Genomic DNA, 14,241 nt, shown 5'->3' on the forward strand with positions numbered 1-14,241 from the left:
TGACGACCGCGGAGCGGCAAGATTGAGAAGCTGCGCGGATCACCACGCTCGTAAGTGTTCGCAAGACCGCCAGTGGTGCCATACAAAACCAATGCATTTACTACACAACGGCGGCGGTGAAACATTTGGTTATTTTTTTGGTTATTTTCAGACTTCTTCGGTCAGCACTCGTAGTGGCGTAATTAGAAACTGTTTAAAGTTTTCCACTGACCAAAATCGCTTTCGTACGTTCCAACAGTTGGTACGATGAACCGATAGGCTGCAATAAAATATATAGGTGTTTCCATCTATCAAATAAAAAAGCTAAGCTGCTGAAACAATTGTCGGGCGATATTGTTACGCGAGTGTCTAATTTTTTCTTGCTCCGATCGTGCAATATTTAGTTTTTATTATTGTGCGCTAACGAGAAACTTCCAGTTTTCGTAGACTTCATAAAATCTCATTCGAGTCACTCGAGTTACGTGCTTCTCAAAATTTTTTGATTATCACTCTACGACTCTAGAATGGATCGGGCGGGTAAGTGTTCTTTATTATTTGTTTACAAAAAATGAGCATTTTTACAGCTCCGCTGATCCTCGGAATATCCTTGAAATGATTCTTCTTGTTTTTGTTCGAAAATACTTTCATGGCTACCGGTAATTCCAGACGAAAGAAGCGATTCAGAGGATGAACTCGACAATGCTCGGAACAGCCCATCATCGGAAACTCGTTCACCGAGAGTTTCGAGATCACGCAATTCTGCCAAGTCCGGCAGTTCTTCTCCTAGAAGTCGATCAGGGTCACGTGGTTCTCCGAACCATTCCCCTGATAGGTATATCTAATCTTTCGGCTCTTTGAAAATTCAACTTAACCTAAAAAAAAATGATAAAATTTGTTTACCGATTTCACAGGTCATTTTTACACGTAGACGTGAAACTTGTGTCTTTAGGAATCTGAATTGTTTGATGGCAAATCCCAAATGACATTTAAAAAAAAAGCCAGAGAAACATTTTGGAGACAATTACAAAATTAAAATTATAAATGCTTGCAGATCGGCTAGATCTTCGCCGTTACACGAACAAATAGCTTCTTCGATTACCTCCGATAGATCACGAGGATCGTCGCGCTCCCCATCGTCTACCGGTTCAAAGTCTCCGTCGGGATCTCCGCTTAGGAGCCCTCGGGCTTCGAGGTCAGGATCGCAGAAGAAAAAAAGTGCTTCTAGATCTCCTTCTTGTTCTCCGGTCAGAGAAAGCGGGCCAAAGTCACCATCGAGATCAGTTTCCCGTTGTGCTTCCAAATCTTCTACAAGATCACGCTCAAGATCTAAAAGTGGTTCTCGCAATTCTTCGCCAAGATCAAAAGGTATTGGTTCGAGGTCAGGGTCACATGAGTCAGCGCGCGGGCTGAGGTCTCCCTATCCAAAGTCTTCCGGCTCCCGATCGCGTTCGAATTCAGGCTCACGGCAAAGATCCCGCTCAAGATCGGGATCGCCTCGCGATTCGGTCAAAGCAAAATCGGAATCGAAATCAAGGTCAAGATCACCCGAGCCTAAATCCATCATTGTTGCAAACCCGAGTGGCCCGGAGTCTCCGGTTTCATCGAAGAATCAACGTCGATCCGGCTCCGCGGAAAGCTCCAAACCAAATTCTCCAGGAAGATTAACTGGTTCGAGATCACGATCGGGATCAGGTTCACCCGATACGAAAGCAGCACGATCTAGAAGCAGATCCCCGTCGAAGCCAGCATCACCCATTGACTCCCCCAGGAGGTCCAGGTCACGATCCGGCTCGCGCAAGGCCGCTTCAAGATCGGCTTCAAGATCACTTTCAGGATCGAGAAAAGCACCGTCGAGATCACGGTCAAGGTCAGGATCGAGGGAAGCAGTCTCGCGTTCGCGCTCGAGATCAGGTTCGAGAAAAGCAGCTTCGCGATCGCGATCAAGATCAGGTTCGGCGAAAGCAGCTTCGCGTTCTCGTTCGAGATCAGGATCGAGAAAAACACCTTCGCGATCGCGATCAAGGTCGGGATCTAGAAAAGCAGCTCCCCGATCGCGTTCAAGATCAGATTCCAGAAAAGCAACATCGCGATCGCGCTCGAGATCGGGATCGAGAAAAGCGACATCGCGATCGCGATCACGATCACACTCGGGGTCTCGAAAAGCAGGATCGCGATCACGCTCGCGTTCAGGTTCACGAGCAGCAACTTGGCGATCACGTTCTGGATCGCGGAAAAGAGCATCTCGTTCGCGTTCACGTTCGGGTTCTGTCTCGAGAAAAGGAGCATCGCGTTCACGATCGAGATCTCATTCCGGTTCGAGATCACGCTCAGGCTCTAGACACTCAAGATCGCGTTCGCGCTCGGGTTCAGGATCAAGACATTCGCGTTCGCGATCACGATCCGCTTCTGCGAGATCGAGATCAAGATCTGGATCGCGGTCCCGATCGCGATCGCGGTCACGGTCACGATCACGTTCACGATCTCGGTCAAGGTCTCGTTCACGCTCGAGATCTGGCTCGGGAGAACGGGCTAGATCGGTCTCGAGATCGAGATCTGGCTCGAGAGGAAAATTAAAATCGAGGAGCCGGAGTCGCGATTCCGCTGGATCCGCAGAAAAACGTCGACAACGAATTACTGATTCCGATGGCGACGATGATGAGGACGCTATTAAAACGAAACAACGATCAAAACACAAATTATCCGATTCTGAGGAAGAAGACGAGGGCTCCTCGAAACGTCGAAAAAAACTCGGAGATGATGAAGAAGAAAAAGCCGAAGGCGAGGCTGAAGCTGATCACGACAAGGATGCCGATCTTGAAGCAACACCTGCCATTCAGGATGATGGAGAAGATTCTGATGAAGGAATCATTGGTGATCGCGGTGAGGGTGATCAGTAAGTTGAAATTTTATATTATTTTCACCTGTTCATCCGAAAATACTCAGTTTTCGTAAACGAAAAAAATATCAATACGAATCCATCTTCAACGTTTTTTTTTTATTGAGAATTTAGATTTAAAATAAAACAAAAATTTTGGGATGATTGACATTTTTTATTTTATTTTTCTTTTCTCCATAAGAAACTTTGACATTTTCTACAAGTTCTCTGAAATTTTCAAAGTGGCATCTTCTCGCTTTCTATTCTTTTTTTCCATTGCAAAAAAAATGTTTTTTTTTTTTTTTCAATTCAGCTCATTTCTAATGACACCACTTTGAAAATCTTCTAGGATGTAACGAGAACCTTAAAAGTTACAATATAATGACAATGATAGAAATTAAAATCGTAATTATTGGAAAAACTTCAATTTTATCAGAAAAAATTAAAGATTGCCCATAATATATTTTTATTCTTTTTTCGATACCCAAAAACGCACAGTTTATTGAATAATTTCAACTATAGAATCTATAAGTACATAAAAGGAAAAAAACGTAGAGTGGAAAAGAGAAAAAATTTTGAATTTTGAATTTTTTATTTATTAATTGTTAATTGTGAATTGTTAAAAGCTGATAGTTTGCTCAAAAATTGGTTAATTTTCTTTGTTTTCAAATGTAATTTAGAAAAAAAAACAAAAGATATTGAGGGCTATCTTCAATTTTTCGATTTTTTTTTTTTTTTTTTTGAAAAAATTGAAATTTTTCCAATAATTACTGATTAAAACGTTTATAATTATTATTATTTTTCAACTTCTAAGGTTCTCTATATATCCTAGAAGATTTTCAAAGCGGTGTCCTTAGAAATAAGCTGAATTGAGAAAAACAATTTTTTTGTAATGGAAAAAAAAGAGTAGAAAGCGAAAAGATGCCACTTTGAAAATTTCAGAGAACTTGTAAAAAATCCTAAAGTTTCTTATGGAGACAAGGAGAAAAAAAAATTAAAAATGGCAATCATCCAAAAATTTAGTTCTTTATCCAAGTTCTCAAAAAAAAAAAACGTTGAAAATGTTGAAGAAACGTCCCAATAAGTCAATTTTCGAAAGCGCTGTGTCACTTTGAACAAAAATAACGGCATTTTTTTGAAAAATTCATAAATATTTTTGGGTCGGGAAAAAAAATTTGAAAAAATTGTGAAAAGTTTCTTTTGTGCAGTAGAAAAAGATAAAAAAGTTTCCGCCAAATCGAAGGGGGTCGGATTCAAAAGTTGTCGATTTGGCCTGAAATGTCCCGGGGTTGTCTTTGAATCGCGAGTGTCCATTTCGGAAGAATATCCATTTTTTATGCCCCCGCAATGCCATTGTAACTGACTAAACATTTTTCCCAACTACATAATTTGTATAACTATTATTTTATTTTCAACCCGCTCTCGTTGCTCAGGAATAATTACGTGTAAGTTAATAATAAACGTAAAACATTGATTTTTATTTGGTTGATTTGGATATTGGATAAAGGTGAGATGTATCGTAAAATTTCGAGGTCGATCGAAGGAATCTTATGATGAATCGATGAAATTTTCCAGAGACGATGGCATATCAGACTTTGACAGGATGTTGGCAAGGAAGAAAGAGGAACAAACGAGACGTCGTAAGCGAAAAGACATAGATATTATCAACGATAACGACGACATAATAGCCCAATTATTAGCCGACATGAAAAACGCCTCGGACGAGGATAGAAAACTGAATCAGCTGAGTAAGCCAGCAACTAATAAAATAGCCATGTTACCAAAGGTTCTGTCACAGTTGAAGAAGCACGATTTGCAATTGGCCTTCCTCGAGCACAACGTACTTTCCGTTTTAACGGATTGGCTCGCACCGATGCCCGATCGATCTTTGCCTTCGATACGAATACGAGATAGTCTTTTAAAATTATTATTGGAAGTAAGATTGAAAAATAATGAATTTCTTTTCCAACGGTTTTCATAAAATCTTTTCTTAACGATGATGCTCGTTTTTTTTTCAATAATACAGTTTCCCCGTATTGATCAGTCTTCCCTGAAACATTCCGGTATTGGTAAGGCTGTAATGTACCTGTACAAACATCCGCGGGAAACCAAGGATAACAAAGAAAAAGCCGGCAAACTGATAAATGAATGGGCACGACCGATATTCAATTTATCAGCTGATTTCAAAGCATTGTCGAAGGAGGAAAGATTTCAAAGAGATTTGGAACAAACTCCTCAAAAGCGGAGAAAACCCGAGGAGGGTGAACCTTCCCAAAAATCTCAGGATATTAATAAAGCTCTCAAAAGCGACGCCAAGTAAGTTTTATTCTCATTGTTATTGTAACTTATCATTTCTTTCAAAACTTTTGTTATTCAGTTATAAAGAAATCTTTCTCGCTTATATTACGGTATGACAGGCTTCTCAGGCCCGGTGATAAAGGTTGGGTAGCTCGAGCTCGTGTTCCTCAACCTTCGAACAAAGACTACGTCGTACGTCCCGATTGGAAGACCGATGTGGATATTAGTAGGGTAAGAAAACTCAAACAAGCAACAAATATAACAATGGCCAAAAAAAATTTCTCGAAACATAAAATAATGAATTATTTTTCAGTCTACGAAGAAGCAAATGAATCGGTTCGAGCGCCACATGAAAAATTACATCGATACCAAAAGAATGAAAGCGGCCAGACGAGCAGTCGATATTTCGATCGAAGGTCGCAAAATGTCGCTGTAAATTAGAGAACAAAAAAATCTTTCACCTTGAGTTTGATTTGAAGAGCCATTGTATTGTACTGTGTTTCCGTGATAAATTTATTTATGGAAAGTCCGAATAATGAGGACGTTCATAGATAATAAAAACAAGTAAATGAGCTAGTGAAAAATAAAAAATACATTTTATCGAGAAAATTAAATCCCAGAATAATTCAAATGTACCGTCTCATTAGTTTTTACATAACTTATTACAATATAAAACTACTGGAGGAAAAAAAAGATTTTTGCAAGTTCTTGCCAAACAAACTTCGTTGAAAAAAACAATAATAGAGGAAATTTCAAGTCATCGGGTTAAACTGTAAGACACGATTATCGACTGCTTTCAAATATTATTACAATAATTGTGTTATTTACATTATTATTAATTTCATTATTATTTTTTTTTAGAAAACTCTGTTGTCTGTTCTTATTAATACGATGAGGTAGAAAAGTCGGCCCGAAATTCGAAACGAAATAATACGAAGTGTGATGTATAGCCATTTTAGAAATTTGGAAAATAATAACGGAGATTGAAAGAATAATCTTACAATTCTGATTTTCTGAGTAAAAAAAATTGACTCGTTGTTTCGAAGGGTGGAAAAAATTAAACACGGATACCCTTGTATACAATTTTTGCGTACAAAACCATTGATCAAAGTGTACCTATTATTATATATATCGGTATATAAAAAAAATTATACATTTAATCTTTGCATAAATTTCTTCATGCCTTTTAGCCTCCTCAATAACTGACGAGGGAGGGTATTTTTTTTTTCTTCCGTATTGAACGGTCAAGCATCGCGACGATAAATCTTTGAGAGAAATTTGAAGAAGAGATCGTGAGGAAGACCTCGTGAAATTTGTTGTATATGAGTATTCATGAGATTATAACTTTCCTCTTCGTAAATCGAATAGGTTGTCGACAGCGCTAAATCGTCGTACAAGTTTTTAATACGTGCCACTTTCTCCGGGTCGTCCACGCCGTAACATTCCTGGGCAAAGACAAGCAAAAGTTCCGTTATAGAGAAAGCAATTTTCCAAACGCAAACGCGCGGCGCCGCGTTTGTTGGAGGGTCAGGTGGTGGGCTAGTGCATATACGAACTTCAAAAATTTTACGCTGGGCAGGTGTCGCTCGTTGGAGAGCAACGACCGCGAGCCACGAACATTTTCCCTCTTGTATATCCCTTCCGGATTTACCGGTGACCCTTGGATCACCGTAACAATCGAGATAATCGTCTTGGATTTGGTAAAAATTCCCCATTTCCAAAAGGATAGTTTTGGCTTGCCGGTGAACTTCAGCATCGGTTATACCAGCCTAAAAAACCGAACAATCAAGATCCACCTTCTTCGAGAAGTAAGAAAAATAAATGTATGATTTGTTCGTCTATATTTAGAGAATTCAAAAATATTTTTTTCCTCTTGCAGAATATTGTAAATTCTTGAATCTTTCGCTTTCAAGACATGCGATATGCGCATAAATCATTTTGCAATTGAATATTCCGAGAATAATGAATAATGCATGCATTTTTGTTAGATAAAGATCGTTAAAACTCACGAAGTACATAGCCAGTGTAACCGGCATGACGAAAGAGTAAAATCCTGTTTTATATTTGACGATTGCGTTGTAACGATCCATTGTGAATAGATCTAAATTCAGTTTACGACCAAATTGTGTCGCCAAAAGATCGAGAGTTTGACCGATAGCCGTTTTTAGTTTATTCTGCAATAATGTAAAATATTAATAAAAATATATATGTGAAAATATTTTTGAAAAATGACGAAATTGAATGGCTTACGTCGGCGAATGTTTCGATAAGATCTAGATAACATGGCTTTCCTTTGAAATGTTTTCTGACTAATTGATGCACCGATTCGCCAATAATAATTCCATCATTGACCGCTGCTAAGCCAATGTCGTTGTAAAGATACCAACATTTTTGCCCTCTGCGTGTTACTGCCCGATCAATTATATCATCCTCCACCACGAAATAAGCCTGGACCTACATATCGATGATTTAAAAAAATGATTTTACATGAAAATTCCATATTATAATGGAACGTATGTTATCATTGAATAATTAAATAATCTTGGTCTGGGCAAACATTGAGGCAAATGGGCCAATTAACCGGGTATTTTAATGCAATGTCTACTGCTGCTGACCATTTCAGCACACCACCCGAGTATTCTTGCTAGTCGTAAATTATCCTCGGTAAGGTCCTCTGGTTGAGCGAGCATTCTGTAAGCAGCAACGACCGCGAGACCTCGATTCTTTTTACCATTTGGGACGTTGTACTGCAGCACCTTGAAAGAATAATTTTTATTATTTATTGATTGCCAATTGATCAAGTATCGTTGATGATGAATAGAAAAGTATTCTCCAGAATACAACATTTTGAGGATAGGAATTTTGAAAATTTTTTCCGTGCACAGCAACATGCTCGTAAAGTAATTTCTGAAAATTTCAAGATTTTTGAAACATGTTTAGGTCCACAGTAAAATAGTGACCACAAACGCAGAAAAACCCTATGTATATTTTAAACGGAAAACTTCAACTCCCGTAGTCGAGGGTTAACATTACTTTTTATGCATTTCGAACCAATTCAGGGAGCGGAAAGGGTAAAATAAACTTTGACCCCAAATAACGACCACCCTAATATATATATAGTGGGGATAATGTACTTTAGCAATCCATCTTGTGGCTTCAGGAACCTCAAGGTGTCGACCAGCCTCTGTAAGATCTCTTACAACATCTGGCCAAAGAGCCATCATTTCCCTGCTCTCATCTCTTGTGGTGGTCCAATTTGTTTGTGCTTTGCTGTGAGCCAGCCGTGCAACATTTGTACTGTACAAACAAAAAAACCAAAAAATTAATATCTCTACACAAATGAAAATTTAACTTAAACTTTTTCATATAATAGTCATTGTTCTTAATGATCTTTTCAACCAAGTAATTTTACCTTCCTCTTGGATCTTCCATTTTGTATTAATCAGTAAATATTTAATTACTTATTTTTTAGCAAAACGTTACTTTGTTACAAGTCTCTACGAAACATCAGTAATTGGTAGCTCTTTCGGTATGGAACTAAAGTTACAACTGCAAACTTTGGAAATATATTGAGAGGTGAATAGCTCAACGCATATATTATTCTAAAAATACTATGAATTACACATACTGAATTCAAGAAAAATACTCCTTATCTATGCAACAATTTGAAATTCAAAATTATACCGAAACCTTCGTCATTCTTATCTCAAACACTGTAGAAACCTCTGAACTTGCACTCACAGCTGAATAATTTGAATGAAAACAGTTGACAGAATGTCTTGTGGCATCGTTGAGTAAATCCAGAGGTTAGTCACGGCTGAGTCTCAATGGAGTTGCACTCAATAAATTTCTACAGACTATGGATATCGACCGAGACATTCAGGTTTATTTATCTACACTCCCACCTACTACTACCCATCTACTTTCCTTCATTTTTTTCTGAGTCAGAAAAATAGCATGCCAAAATCCTTATTTTCATTAATGAATTTTGTAATATAAATAAATAGCTTTTGGCAGATGCACATTCTTTTAGCCATAAAACGGTCAATCGTTTCTTATTCGCTCGCTCCTTATAAATTTTTCCTGTTCTCATTTTACATATTTTTTATTTATAAAGAACCCTTGATATGTAAATGCAAAAATTTTAACACTAGAAATAGAAATATTTCTGCAAGTTTTATTACACCGTCAAATGGTATTATAATTTTCATCGAACGAACGCAATGAAATTCAAGGCTTTTCTTCAATATTTCCTCAATTTATTTTGTCGGTACAATTATAAATTTTCAAATCTCATTCCAGTAATTAATTATTTCATATATATTCCATTGTAATAATTTATAACGAAAAACGAGTATATTAGGTCAACTCCACAAATAAAACTGAAACCATAATATTCTATAGTCATTCGACATTTGTAATTAATAATTTTTCACACGTCGAGATTGGCAGGAAATGCAATAAAAAATTAAATTAATATAAGATTATCCATGCCAAAGATCCTAACATTTGAAAGACGGCTCACATAAATTGGTGACGGAAAAGGTAATTCCAATGATTTATAAAGTACAGCCTAAAAATCATCAAAAAGTTATGTTTCGGATGGCTAACAACCATTTAGCAGAACCATTGAGCTTACTTTTCGGCATATTTTTTTGGAAATTGCTACTAGTATTAATAAATTATTGTAAAAATTCTGAAAAATTATACTAATCTAAAAGCAAAAATTATAGCAAAGGTCTTAAAACTTTTGACATTTTTATTATCACAAAAGAATAATGCAATTTAGAAATATTGTCAATCCTTAATCATTTTTTCAACTCCATATATTTCTTTTACATATATGATGGGTTGTAATGATAATTTTCAGAACTCTGAAGAGCCAGATCCGAAAATCAGTGAATCAGTAACAGTGATAATAAAGTCTATAACACACAGAGGCACACAGACGATAATACAATGTAATCCTGATACGAAAAAAGATGACTTTGTTGATATGATTGTGGGTACAAGGATATATAATCGCAAAATTGTTGTCGAATAAATACGACTGCGATTGAAAAGAAAAAGAAACGAAAAAGGCAAGGAAAACATGCATGTTTTTTTAATGAGAAAAGGTCAATTGGGAAACGTGCAAGGTCACGGGAATCAATTAAAGAACCGGTATCACAGTGGGTATGAAACAAGTAACCCGCGAATTTCGTACGCGTAAAAAACTTGAAAACGGAAAATATCGAAACTTACCCGAGATATGTGTCTGAAAGTTTTCTCGCATCGGTGAGACGTGGGTTTTCCAAAAGCAACGATTTTTTACTACTTACAGTCTTCAGTAGCCCAAATGTACACCTTTGTAAGGTGAAAGACATTTTTTTTCTTTCTTTCTAATCGTATGCAGCGATGTGATACTTATGACAAAAATATATATACAACTAACTTTGTATAAATTAGCGACAATTTTTATCACTTTTTCGCACCAAATGGATTTGGCGACCGTAAAACTGTATTGTTTGCTACGCTTTTATACTGCGTTAACAAAGTATATTCTTTACAATCGGTGATTTGATTGTTATTATCACTGTAAACACTTCTCTATATGTGACTAATTCGACCAACTTGCTCACCCGTCTTATCGCGACTGAAGCACTGATGCGCGTTGAAAAAAAATACTAATGTATGTTCTCTCCGAATTTCACCGTCAGATGTGTTCTCACACGCATCCCAATAAATAAGTGTGTGAAGATTATTGAGACGACGAAGTTATATATATACTCTTGATATAGTTAACACACACAAATAACACAACATCGCAACGTGTATTTCCACTTCGTTTATTCGTCATAAAATCTTGATAATCGAGTAAAAACTAATTATCTATCAACTGCAACGTAATTATCCAATTTTTCAATAAATTCATCGTTGTCATGAGTTTTTTTTTGTTCGTGTGATTAACGTTGTTATAACAGAGCAGCGCAAGTATTTTAACTATGACCGTGTGTAATTTTAACAAAAACGAGAATCGACTCTCACAAGAATGTTGCAAATGATCGTTCTTCGTCGTTCCTTGGTTGCGCGATGAACACCCGTTCTCTCGCGGCGGAGATACACTGATAAAATTGTCATATCACGAGATTATGACGTATGTGTGCGTGTGCGAGAAAAATGAAAGAGAATATTGAGATGCACACACGTTTTCTCTTCTCATGAAAGCGTTCTTATTTTTTCCAGTACTACTCGATTTGCCACAAAGATAAAACAAAACCGTAGCTTATACATATGTGCATTCTGATATTTTTGCAAATCATATATTAACACGCTATACTGTGTATGGAATGTCCCACAGTATACTGAAACATTAAGATTTATGTTTATTTGCTGCATGTACTGATTGCCTATGTTTTTTGAAATTCCGACGGTGGTTATATGTTGATCTTTTTGAAGCATTTAATCTATGAATCTATGAAACTTATTTGGACACATGAAATATAATTACAAAAAATCAAGGCTGTAGAATCTCATCTTTGTATCTCACTCTGTTTTGTCATAACCTCTGAAATAATGCTCAGAACTTATTTTGATTTTACCATCCTTGTGTATGTATTATTTAATATTTTTAGCACACAAATTCATCATAGGAAAAGGAAAAAAAAATGAATTTCAAAAGTTTGAAATGCGCAGTATATAATTGTCAAAAAATATTGGACTTGTATTTTTTTTTAATTGCAGATAATTTTTCCATGTCTCACTGGATTTTAATAATAATCACATTTCATTCCATAACAATGGCATCGCTCCAAGAAGAAATACCAAAAATGTCTCTGGCTGTGGATAGCTGTTGCCAATTTTCATCTAAATTCCACCGAGTAACTTTTCTTTGATCCCTCATATGTTTTATAATTTATTATGAGAATAAACAAAATGTTAATTTTTTTCAGGCTATAGCACAAAAAGTGAGGGATAATATTGTGGATTCCCCTCTTGGGATACATTTGGTTCTGTCTTACCTTTTCCATGGTTCCAACAACCATACTGCTGAGGAAATTAAAGCCGGTCTTTCCTTGTTCAATACAGACCAATTACATTTGGAGTATGGAGAAATCATGAAAAGTCTTAATGTTAGTATTTCACCGGAATAACTTTTTCATTGTACAAAGAAAATTTGGCATTTGATAATGAACAAGAAAATAATTTTAGATCGTCAATTGTGAAATATTTGTGTTCGGTGTAGCCGAAAGATAGATTAGGAGTAATCTTTGATTTTTTTTCGTAGAGTATTATCTCGGTTGAGCTGAGCATGACAAATGGGATTTTTCTACAGGAAGGTGTACAACTTTACAAAACATTTCACAGTAGAGGAATCGAGTTTTATAATTTTACCATAGAGAACCTTGATTTTCGTGACAATGTTCGTTCCACAGAGAAAATCAATTCCTGGGTTTTCAAAAATACTAACAACAAAATAAAAAATATTGTGTCATCCGGTAATTGAATTTTAAAAAGATATTGCTAATTGAAAATTTCTTGTATATATACATCATGATTTATTGTGTCCAGATGAGATTGATGAATCGACGAAAGTCATACTCGCCGGTGCTGTATACTTTAAAGCTCAGTGGAGGCAACGGTTCGATCCGACGAAAACGGAGAAAAAAATATTTCACGCGACGAAAACACGAAACAATAAAGTTGATACTATGTTCAAAGAATACAAGTACCGACAGGGGGAAATACCGAGTTTGAATTGCCGATTCATCGAAATTCCATACATGGTGAACAAATTTAAAATAACGACATTAATTTTTTGTTGGAATGTGTTCATTATTTGTATATTTTAATTGAATTTCATTAGTTTTATTGAATAAACCATGCTTTTCTCAGAATGGAGATATTGATATGGTTATTCTATTGCCAAATGAGATTGAAGGATTGAAAGACGTGGAAGAAAATTTTGATTGGAGCACTGTTGTAAACGCAAAAAGTTCGACACGTTTGACGCGATTGTACTTGCCGAAATTCAAGATAGAGGCGACGATTGATTTGAAGGACACTCTTATTGAGGTACAATTGCGCGGAGCTAATAATTCGGCTCTCGAATCAAAACAATTTAGTCGAAACGCGGAATGTTGTTTTTTTTTTTGCAGCTTGGTTTTACCTCGATGTTCGAAGATAACGCTGACTTGACGAAGATGTCTTACACACCTTTAAAAGTGGATAAGGTTGTTCAAAAAGCATTCATCGACGTTGACGAAGATGGGACTGAAGCGGCAGCTACAACGGGTAAGGAACTTGGCAAATGTGTTAAATTAAAAAATTGGAACAAGCATCATCATTATCTGAACAAGAAATAGTAACATAAAACATTATCTTCTGTCACAGTCGTTCAAATGAGGCTAAAAAGGTCATTGGTTGCAATGGACGAAATTCCGGACGAGTTTATCGTCGATCGACCGTTTATTGCAGCGGTTCGCCACGTATCGAATAACATTCCGTTATTCTTTTCAAGTATTCGAGACATAGGCACGACACTAGAAAAGGACGAATTGTAGGTGACCCCGTCTTGTACGAATTTATACATTATCTTCAACTTTCATATTTTATACGACGAAATATTATTTATCGATAAAGGAATTACGAAACGCACAAATTCTTTATACTACTGTATATTATATATATGAAAAACATTTTCGTGGTAAAAACCCATTTTTATTATTTCTCTTTTCGTATAAACAAAATGCATCTTCCTTAAGTCTAGAGTTTTCAATTTTCGTTATTTTGACCGTACGATGAGAAAAAAAAGACAAACAAAAAATCGGAATGTCAGAAGTCCGTAAAGGAAGGAAGGATCTGCCCCGATAATGTATCTGACAAAAATCGTGAGATTCGAACGCATCGATTGTTGTTTTCTCTGTGCTCACTTTACACCCCAGTTTATTTTTCTTTTTCTATTCTTTAATTCCTATAACGGACATCACGATTCGTCAATCTACAACCTCTTGAAAGATCAACGTAAATGGATGAATGAAAAAATATTACGTAGCAGAAATATCGTAGTCTCTTTCATCTTTTCATTTCAAAAGAATCGTTAATTCTTT

At 36.3% G+C, this 14,241-nt stretch overlaps 3 protein-coding genes across 15 annotated transcripts; 2 read left to right on the forward strand and 1 right to left on the reverse strand.

The window, feature by feature from the left end:
- Positions 1 to 290: 290 nt before the first annotated feature.
- Positions 291 to 6,312, forward strand: LOC122413712 (protein IWS1 homolog). Of its 4 annotated transcripts, XM_043424241.1 has the most exons (8): positions 293 to 516; positions 646 to 811; positions 1,031 to 2,872; positions 4,288 to 4,299; positions 4,430 to 4,790; positions 4,881 to 5,170; positions 5,272 to 5,383; positions 5,466 to 6,312. In XM_043424241.1, the coding sequence occupies exons 1-8, from the start codon at positions 504 to 506 to the stop codon at positions 5,586 to 5,588; spliced, it is 2,919 nt and encodes a 972-aa protein (XP_043280176.1). In that variant the 5' UTR covers positions 293 to 503; the 3' UTR covers positions 5,589 to 6,312. The 4 variants fall into 4 exon arrangements, with proteins under 4 accessions (XP_043280174.1, XP_043280175.1, XP_043280176.1 ...); XM_043424239.1 differs by having other exon boundaries at positions 291 to 516; positions 5,272 to 6,312; XM_043424242.1 differs by lacking the exon at positions 4,288 to 4,299 and having other exon boundaries at positions 294 to 516.
- On the reverse strand, positions 5,722 to 10,911 carry Fpps (Farnesyl pyrophosphate synthase). 4 transcript variants are annotated; one of them, XM_043424268.1, is made up of 7 exons: positions 10,774 to 10,911; positions 8,287 to 8,449; positions 7,768 to 7,908; positions 7,403 to 7,606; positions 7,162 to 7,326; positions 6,709 to 6,921; positions 5,722 to 6,597 (listed from the first exon to the last, which is right to left on the reverse strand). In XM_043424268.1, the coding sequence occupies exons 2-7, from the start codon at positions 8,374 to 8,376 to the stop codon at positions 6,397 to 6,399; spliced, it is 1,014 nt and encodes a 337-aa protein (XP_043280203.1). In that variant the 5' UTR covers positions 8,377 to 8,449; positions 10,774 to 10,911; the 3' UTR covers positions 5,722 to 6,396. The 4 variants fall into 4 exon arrangements, with proteins under 4 accessions (XP_043280203.1, XP_043280200.1, XP_043280201.1 ...); XM_043424265.1 differs by lacking the exon at positions 10,774 to 10,911 and adding an exon at positions 10,397 to 10,529; XM_043424266.1 differs by lacking the exon at positions 10,774 to 10,911 and adding an exon at positions 8,894 to 9,832.
- On the forward strand, positions 10,762 to 13,845 carry LOC122413719 (antitrypsin-like). Of its 7 annotated transcripts, none has more exons than XM_043424260.1 (8): positions 10,762 to 10,881; positions 11,876 to 12,012; positions 12,085 to 12,264; positions 12,420 to 12,630; positions 12,704 to 12,918; positions 13,028 to 13,207; positions 13,291 to 13,426; positions 13,526 to 13,845. In XM_043424260.1, the coding sequence occupies exons 2-8, from the start codon at positions 11,887 to 11,889 to the stop codon at positions 13,693 to 13,695; spliced, it is 1,218 nt and encodes a 405-aa protein (XP_043280195.1). In that variant the 5' UTR covers positions 10,762 to 10,881; positions 11,876 to 11,886; the 3' UTR covers positions 13,696 to 13,845. The 7 variants fall into 7 exon arrangements, with proteins under 7 accessions (XP_043280195.1, XP_043280193.1, XP_043280198.1 ...); XM_043424258.1 differs by lacking the exon at positions 10,762 to 10,881 and adding an exon at positions 10,905 to 11,037; XM_043424263.1 differs by lacking the exon at positions 10,762 to 10,881 and adding an exon at positions 10,909 to 11,037 and having other exon boundaries at positions 11,951 to 12,012.
- The last annotated feature ends 396 nt before the right edge of the window (positions 13,846 to 14,241 follow it).

Source organism: Venturia canescens, chromosome 7, assembly GCF_019457755.1.
Source record: "Venturia canescens isolate UGA chromosome 7, ASM1945775v1, whole genome shotgun sequence".
Taxonomy (NCBI): Eukaryota; Metazoa; Arthropoda; class Insecta; order Hymenoptera; family Ichneumonidae; genus Venturia; species Venturia canescens.

Coding starts and splice junctions, on each gene's coding strand:
- Fpps (XM_043424265.1), bottom strand. CDS start 10,518: ATGTCTTTCACCTTACAAAGGTGTACATTTGGGCTACTGAAGACTGTA. Junction 7,909..8,286: donor CCACAAGATGGATTGCTAAA/GTACATTATCCC, acceptor TATTCTTTCAAG/GTGCTGCAGTACAACGTCCC. Junction 7,327..7,402: donor TTATCGAAACATTCGCCGAC/GTAAGCCATTCA, acceptor ACATTATTGCAG/AATAAACTAAAAACGGCTAT.
- LOC122413719 (XM_043424257.1), top strand. Junction 12,631..12,703: donor AAAAAATATTGTGTCATCCG/GTAATTGAATTT, acceptor TATTGTGTCCAG/ATGAGATTGATGAATCGACG. Junction 13,208..13,290: donor TGAAGGACACTCTTATTGAG/GTACAATTGCGC, acceptor TTTTTTTTGCAG/CTTGGTTTTACCTCGATGTT.
- LOC122413712 (XM_043424239.1), top strand. Junction 812..1,030: donor CCGAACCATTCCCCTGATAG/GTATATCTAATC, acceptor AAATGCTTGCAG/ATCGGCTAGATCTTCGCCGT. Junction 5,171..5,271: donor GCTCTCAAAAGCGACGCCAA/GTAAGTTTTATT, acceptor ACGGTATGACAG/GCTTCTCAGGCCCGGTGATA.